The following is a 7666-nucleotide window of genomic DNA, read 5'->3' on the forward strand; positions in this document are numbered from 1 at the left end:
GATTGATAAATTCTTGATGTCACAAGGAATTAAGGGCTATGGGGAGAATGTGGGTAAGTGGAGTTGAAATGCCCATCAGCCATGATTGAATAGGGGAGTGGACTCGATGGGCCGAATGGCCTTACTTCCACTCCTATGTCTTATGGTGTTATGGTCTTATGGGATACCAAGATTTTGACCCTGCTAAAGATGGCCACTGGAGGAATGGTGATATTGTCCAAAATTAGACTTGGAGTGGAGTCAGAGTTGGTGTGGCTCAGAGGGGATCTTCAAGATGGGGAACATTTCATTCCAACTGCTGCCCTTATTCTGGGTTGTGGAGGTTGTAGGTTTGAAAGATGCTGTCAAATTAGCCTTAGTGAGTTACTGCATTGCATCTTTATATACACCTCTGCTGCCTCTGTGCATCAATGATGGACAGTAAGAACATTTCAGGCACTGATGGCAGTTGTCAATTAAGTGGGCTGCTTTGCCCAAGATGGCATTGAGTTTCTGGAGTGTTGTTGGAGCTGCACTTATCCAACCAATTCTTTGCCTCTTTCTGCAAACTTTGGCATAATTAATAAGCTTGATTTTAATAAGTGTCCTACTTTTAAAAAATAGGTGATAAGTATCTTGACTCACATGGCTCAGCACAACGTGCAGGAAGTTCAAACCGATGCACCAAATCGACTCATTCAACTTGTCCAGTTACTCCGCTCAATTCCATACCGCATCTTCGGAGAAATTTGGCAATCAATTGAACATCAGCCTGAACAAAGGTAAAAACATTAACATTACAACTTAAATTGAACTTTTTACATTATTATAATTACCTACAAAATATTTTGAGTTGGAAGATTAACAGTGACTATCATTCAACAATATCATGAGCAATAGGACTCTTCTGCTCTGGTTCGCAATTGAAAATCTACATCTCTAAGTGTTTTTAGTAGTAATCAGAAGTGTAACTTGAATTTATCACTTTGGACAATCTCAGTTAAAATCCACTGAATCTGTCAATGACTTGTGGTGTGGAATGATGTTTCTCTGGATGGCTGCTCCTCCCTGTATATTTTTCTTTGCTGCTTGCTGCTGTGTTCCTTCTTCAGCTGTTCATAACAACCTCCCATTTCCAACTTCAATGATAAAGAAGCTGTAAAATTTGAAAAGAAAAGAATGCCTTATTCATGAGCACATAAACATTAGCCATCTTTCTGTTGGAAACTTCACTGCTGTTGCTCAACTTGCCCCAGAAATCCATGGGTCCTGGCTCATTGCTGTGGGTTTTAGAACCTTCACTTCAGCCTAGGGTGACCTGCAAAAGAGCAGAAATCACCATTCTCCTGAAGTCTCAACTAACTTTGCCAACCAAAGGAATATTCTAGAGTCATAGAGATGTACAGCACGGAACAGGCCCTTCAGTTTTACCAACCAGATATCCTAAACCTAATCTAGTCCCATTCGCCAGAACTTGGCCCACATCCCTCTAAACCCTTCCTATTCATATACCCATCTCGATGCCTTTTAAATGCTGTAATTGTACCAGACTCCATCACTTGCTCTGGCAGGTCATTCCATATACACACCACCCTCTGCGTGAAAAAATTGTCCCTTTCCTCTCTCACCCTAAATTTATGCCCTTTAGTTTTGGACTCCCCCACCCTGGGGGAAAGACTTTGTCTATTTATCCTATCCACGTCCCTCATGATTTTATAAACCTCTATGAGATCATGCCTCAGTGTCCGAAGCTTATTAAAATGAAAAATAAGGTATAAGTTTATCAATGGCTGTCACATTTGGAACCTTCAACTTTCTAGTATAATAATCCATGATGGTCAGATTGTTTTTGTCTTAAGGATAGATTTGATCAACTAACAAGCCAGTTCCATACAACAATCTCATCACTCGTTGCTAACCAGGGATTCTCAAATGTAGAGGATGAGTGAGCTGGTGTTGGGATGGGAGATGTTTTGTTGGTACAATGATAATTCAAACTCCAAAGTGGCTGCATCTTCAAACTGTACTTTAACTCATTGTAACAATTAATAGCAAGTGGTACAGCATGGCCTATCAATTTGTTTCCTTCCTTTCACAGAATGTGAGCGTTGCTGACTAGGCCAACATTTCTCACCTGCTCCTAATTGCCTTAGTAAAGGTGGTGGAGAGCCACCTTCTTAAAGTATAGCAGTCCTTGGAGTCTAGTAACACCCAAGATGCCATTAGGAAGGGAGTCATAAGATATATAGCATTAATAGTGAAGAAATAGTAATACATTTCCAAGATAGGACTGCATGTGGTTTGGAGGGGATCTTGCAGATGATGGTTTTCCCATGCATCTGCTGCTCTAGGTAGTAGAGGCTGGAAGGTTTACAAAAAGCTGCCTCAGGAATTAACAATGAAGCATTTCAAATGTTGCTGTGCAATCCATCAGGTTATTGAAATGGTATATTGAAAGGATAAATTTTGATTCCTTATCAGAATATGGACATAGCTAGCAAAGTACAACACTTTCCAACTCATTATAGTCCTCCTGCAAAAGTAGCAGTGAGCTCTCTTCTTGAACTGGTGTGGTTTCTGCAGTGAATAGAACTTGGAATAGCAGGATTGTGACTGATGATTTTAAATGAGAGAATGAATGAAAACTAGACGAAATTCTCATTTATTCACGAACTATAGGCACTGGTTCCTCGAGGCACTTCCTGCTGTTGGAAGAATTGAATCTCTGAAATTCCTAAAGAGCAGAATTCAAGCATCAGACAATGTCAGAGCTGAACTAATTCAGCTTCTCGTTCTCGCTATGCACCAAATCAGAACTGACCGAGATGTTCTAAACTTAGCGATGGTGAGTACATTATTAAAAATAAAATTGTTCTTGCAGTATGGCCATCTTTAGCAATCATTAGCCAAGTGGACAACTTCACATAAGCCATGATTGCAGGGACTGGAATTCTGCTAAGAATAGTAGATTTCATTCTCCCAAAATTATCAACGAATCCATTGACATTTTAGCAAATAAATTCTGACAACTTATAGTCATTGAGATTTACAGCACAGATAAAGATCCTTCGGCCTATCATATCTGTGCTGATCAAAAACAATGACCTAACTATTCTAATCCCATTCACCAGCACTTGGCCCACAGTCTTGTAAACTTTCACACCACAAGTGCGCATCCAAATACTTCTGCAATGTTAAGAGGGTTTCTGCCTCGAGCATGCCTACAGGCGGTGAATTTCAGATTCCTACCACCCTCTGGGTGAAAAAGCTTTTCCTCACATCCCTCTAAACCCCTTGTCCCTTACCTAAGATCTACACCCTCTGGTCATTAATGCCTCCATCAAGTGGAAACATTTCTTCCTGTCTACTCTGCCTATGCCTGTCATAACTTTCTCTGTCTCAATCATTTCCTCTCAACTTCCTTTGCTCCAAGGACAATAACCCCAGTCTGTCCAATCTCTCTTCATAAGTGATACTCTTCAGCCAAAGTAACATCTGGGTAACTCTCCCTCTGTAGTCTCTCCAGTGCTATCATTTCCTATAATGTGGATCCTGGAAATGCACGCAATACTCTAACTGTGGCCTAGCCATAGTTTTATACAGTTCCAGCATCACCTGTTCTTAAACTCATAGCCTCCACTAATGAAGGAAAGTATCCTAAATGCTTTTTTAATCACTTTATCCCCTACTTTACAACCTAAGGGACCCGTGGACATGCACACCAAGGTCCCTCTTATCCTTTCTGTTTATCAGGGTCCTGCCATTCACCATGTATTGCCTTGCCTTTTTGCTTGATGGTCACTTTAAAGTTGCAGATTTTTAAACTGGTTTCACACTCTACATGAAGTGGGATCCAACTCAGGCTCTCTGGATCATTTGTCCAGAACCATAATTCCAAACTAATTACCATTTTTGCAAGGTTAACAAGTACATTGTACATATAATGCTCACTCTCATTTTCTTTCTCTGTGCAGGAAATCATTAAGCTTCCACAAATTACACAGCATCGCCTTTCTCGCAAACTTGTACTCCTTGCCTATGGTTCCATGGTTTTCAGGCAATGTGCAGAGAAATCAACATGCCCCATTGATTTATTAAAAGTAAGCTAGGTTTAACTCATTGATTTGCCTTACACATTTTGCTGTGATTGTGAGCCTTCTGAATGTTTCCTAACTGGGACCTGTTTTTACAGCCTATCCATGATTTGCTCATTGATGCCAGCAGTCGGCCACTTGATGAGGACATTGTTCTTGGCCTCAAGGCAATCGGCAATGCAGGGCAGCCAGAAAGCATCAAGAACATTGTGAAACTATTACCTGGGCTTGGCACAGCGGCTACCAATCTCCCACTGAAAGTCAGAGTTGACGCTATCCTGGCTTTGCGCAACATTGCAAGGAAAGACCCACGCTCTGTACGTGAACCTGATTTGTATTCTATTACTTTTGATGAAATTGACTTCTGTCTCAATTTATTTCTGAACTTGATGACATTCAACACGTTAAATCATTCTTTGCTCTTTCATGATGTGGCCATCGCTGGTGATGCCATCCCTAACTGCCCTTGAACTGGGTGCCTTGCTCGGCCATTGTAGAGGGCAGTTAGGAGTCAACTCACTGTACAGGTTAGCCAATAGATTTCCTTCCTTCGCCAAAAGTACATTTGTGAACCTGATATGTGACAGTGGTTTTATGGTCACCATTACTGAGACTAGCTTTTAAATCCAGATTTTTATTCAAACTGAACTTAAACTCTATGGGTGGAATTTTAATCTTGTCACCCAGATCATTATCCTGTGCTTCTGGATTGCCAGTCTGGTAACATTCCTATTACACTGACAGCTCTCAATAAAAATAGGTGATTTTGGATAAAAATGACCACAACAAGGGGCACGAAAATTAAGGTTTGCCCCAACAGTCACTCATTACTCAAACCAGCCCATTTTCAATTCCACTGAATTCAGTAGCTTGATTATCTAGCCCAGTTTCAATGTCAGCTCCATGCAGTGCTACTGTTTTGTTTTATTATCTCCAAGGTGCAACGTATCGCTGTCCAGATATTCCTCAATCGGAAGAATGATCCTGAAGAAAGAATCATGGCTTGTGCAGTACTCTTTAGCACCAAACCGCCTTTGACTTTAGCATCCATTGTGGCAAACTCACTGCTAAGTGAGACCAGTTTGCAGGTGGCAAGTTTTACCTACTCACACATGAGAGCTCTGTCCAGAAGTTCCCTTCCATCCATCAATTCACTGTAAGTAAACTGACCTCCTAAACCAGGGTAGTGTTGCAGCTTATTCAGCATTAAGTCCTGATGTTTGTTAAACGTTGCTACTCTTGTCATCCACAGGGCTGCTTCCTGCAATCTAGTCTTGAAAGTCTTAAGTCCCAAACTCGAACAACTTGGTTCCCGATTCAGCAAGGTCTACAGGGGTGACACATTCATGTGTAAGTATATTGGGTCTATTGCCTGGAGCAATGTTCATTAGGATATCTTAAATAGCCCTCTGAATTTATTGTCTTCAACATTGTGCTACCTTAAAATAGAAACAATCTCTATTTTGTAAAGCTTGTAGAATGATCCATGAACTATCCAGGTTAGCTAAAGACCATGAATGAGCCACAGATCAGCATGATCAGACTGAATGGTGGAGCAGTCTAGAGGGACTGAATGGCCTAGTATTCCTTGTGGTCTTGTCAACTGTATTCAAGTGTTTATTTTAAGCTACCAGGCAATCAGCATTGTTTAAATATGTCCAATAGCCAAGCACCGTTACATTTTTTACAAGGAAACATTGTAAAATTGTCTATTTTTTCTATTTTTGTGATGTAGACCGAATGATGGCAGGAGCATCTGCTAAGGTTCTTTTGATTAAGACTTCTGGTAGTGTCATTCCTAAAGCACTCTTGGCCAAAGTCAGAGGTCATGCTCTTGGAGCCTCATCAGATTTAATCGAGGTAAGGTGCCAATTCCACTTGCCCAGCTGTGTATCTATTAATGAGGATCTTCTGATGCATTGGTAGAATGTGACTGGAGGCCCAGGATTAAAGTCATAGCATTTCTGATCAGTTGATTAGAAAATATTTATGTATCTATTATTCTAGCTTATTTTATAGATAGTTTTGTTTCTTACTATTTAATTCTTGTTGCATTGCTACAAAGTAGGGCCTCCCTCCCATCCTCCTCCTCTAACTTTAAAGTCCACAGGTAAGCTACTCAGTGTTCTTGTTTTGGAGACGAAGTGTAGAGAAATGGCAGCGCAGGCAGTGGGATGTTCCTCCTGCAGGATGTTTGAGGTAGGGGTGACCACCGATGCTCCTGCCAACTTCATCTGCAGGAAATGCAGTCAGCTCCAGCTCTTCACAGAACGGGTTAGGGAACTGGAGCTGTAGTTGGATGAACTGAGGATTATTCAAGAGGCTGAGAGGGTGATAGATAGAAGCTACAGGGACATAGTTACGCCAGAGAACAGAGGTAGCTGGGTAACAGTTAGAGGTGGGAAGGGGAGGAAGCAGGCAGTGCAGGGATCCCCTGTGGTTGTTCCCCTAAACAATAAGTATACCGCTTTGGATACTGTTGGGGGGGATGGCCTAGCAGGGGTAAGCTGCAGCGACTGGGTCTCTGGCATGAGGCCGGCTCTGAGGCTCAGAAGGGAAAGGGGGAGAGGAGGAGAGCGCTAGTTATAGGAAAATCTATAGTTAGAGGGACAGACAGGCGGTTCTGTGGACATGGGCGAGACTTTCGGATGGTTTGTTGCCTCCCGGGTGCCAGGGTCGGAGACGTCTCGGACCGTGGCTTCAGAATCCTTAAGGGGGGAGGGTGTGCAGCCAGAGGTCGTGATGCACATTGGCACCAATGACATAGGTAGGAAGAGGGGTTGGGGAGGTCATTCAGGAGCTCAGGGAGTTAGGCTGGAAGCTAAAAGCTAGGACGGACAGAGTCGTTATCTCTGGGTTGTTGCCGATGCCACATGACAGTGAGGCAAGAAATAGGGAGAGAGTGCAGTTGAACACGTGGCTGCAAAGATGGCGTAGGAGGGAGGGCTTCAGGTATTTGGACAATTGGACTGCATTCTGGGGAAGGTGGGACCTGTACAAGCAGGACGGGTTGCACCTGAACCAGAAGGGCACCAATATCCTGGGAGGTAGTTTTGCTAGCACTCTTCGGTGGGGGGGGTTAAACTAATTTGGCAGGGGATGGGATCCAGACTTGTAGCCCAGCAAGTATGTTAGCTGTTTGTCAGGATATCCAAGAAAGTAGGGAGGCTGTGGAGAAGGTAGCACTGACAGGGAATACTTGCGGACACAGAGATGGGTTCAAGTGCGTATACTTCAACGCAAGGAGTATCAGAAATAAGGTGGGTGAACTTAAGGCATGGATCGGTATCTGGGACTACGATGTTGTGGCCATCACGGAAACGTGGATAGATGAGAGACAGGAATGGCTGTTGGAGGTTCCTGGTTACAGGTGTTTCAGTAAGATTAGGGAGGGTGGGAAAAAAGGAGGGGGGGTGGCATTGCTAATTAGAAATGCAGAAAGGAAGTTTGAGGGGGATCTGCCTCTGGAGGTAGTATGGGCTGAAGTCAGAAATAGGAAAGGTGCAGTCACCTTGTTGGGTGTTTACTATAGGCCCCCCAATAGCAGCAGAGATGTGGAGAAACAGATGGGGAAACAGATTGTGGAAAGGTGC

At 42.9% G+C, this 7666-nt stretch overlaps 1 protein-coding gene across 1 annotated transcript in view; it reads left to right on the forward strand.

Moving 5' to 3' along the window:
- LOC122554695 (vitellogenin-like) overlaps positions 1-7666 on the forward strand; it is a 30488-nt gene that overhangs the window by 5165 nt on the left and 17657 nt on the right. Inside the window, exons 8-14 of the mRNA XM_043700073.1 lie at positions 604-761; positions 2659-2824; positions 3954-4079; positions 4172-4390; positions 5012-5229; positions 5326-5423; positions 5809-5933. Of these exons, the coding sequence (XP_043556008.1) occupies positions 604-761; positions 2659-2824; positions 3954-4079; positions 4172-4390; positions 5012-5229; positions 5326-5423; positions 5809-5933 (1110 nt within the window). The remainder of the gene's footprint in view (positions 1-603; positions 762-2658; positions 2825-3953; positions 4080-4171; positions 4391-5011; positions 5230-5325; positions 5424-5808; positions 5934-7666) is intronic.

The sequence above is a fragment of the Chiloscyllium plagiosum genome, chromosome 11 (genome assembly GCF_004010195.1).
Source record: "Chiloscyllium plagiosum isolate BGI_BamShark_2017 chromosome 11, ASM401019v2, whole genome shotgun sequence".
NCBI lineage: Eukaryota > Metazoa > Chordata > Chondrichthyes > Orectolobiformes > Hemiscylliidae > Chiloscyllium > Chiloscyllium plagiosum.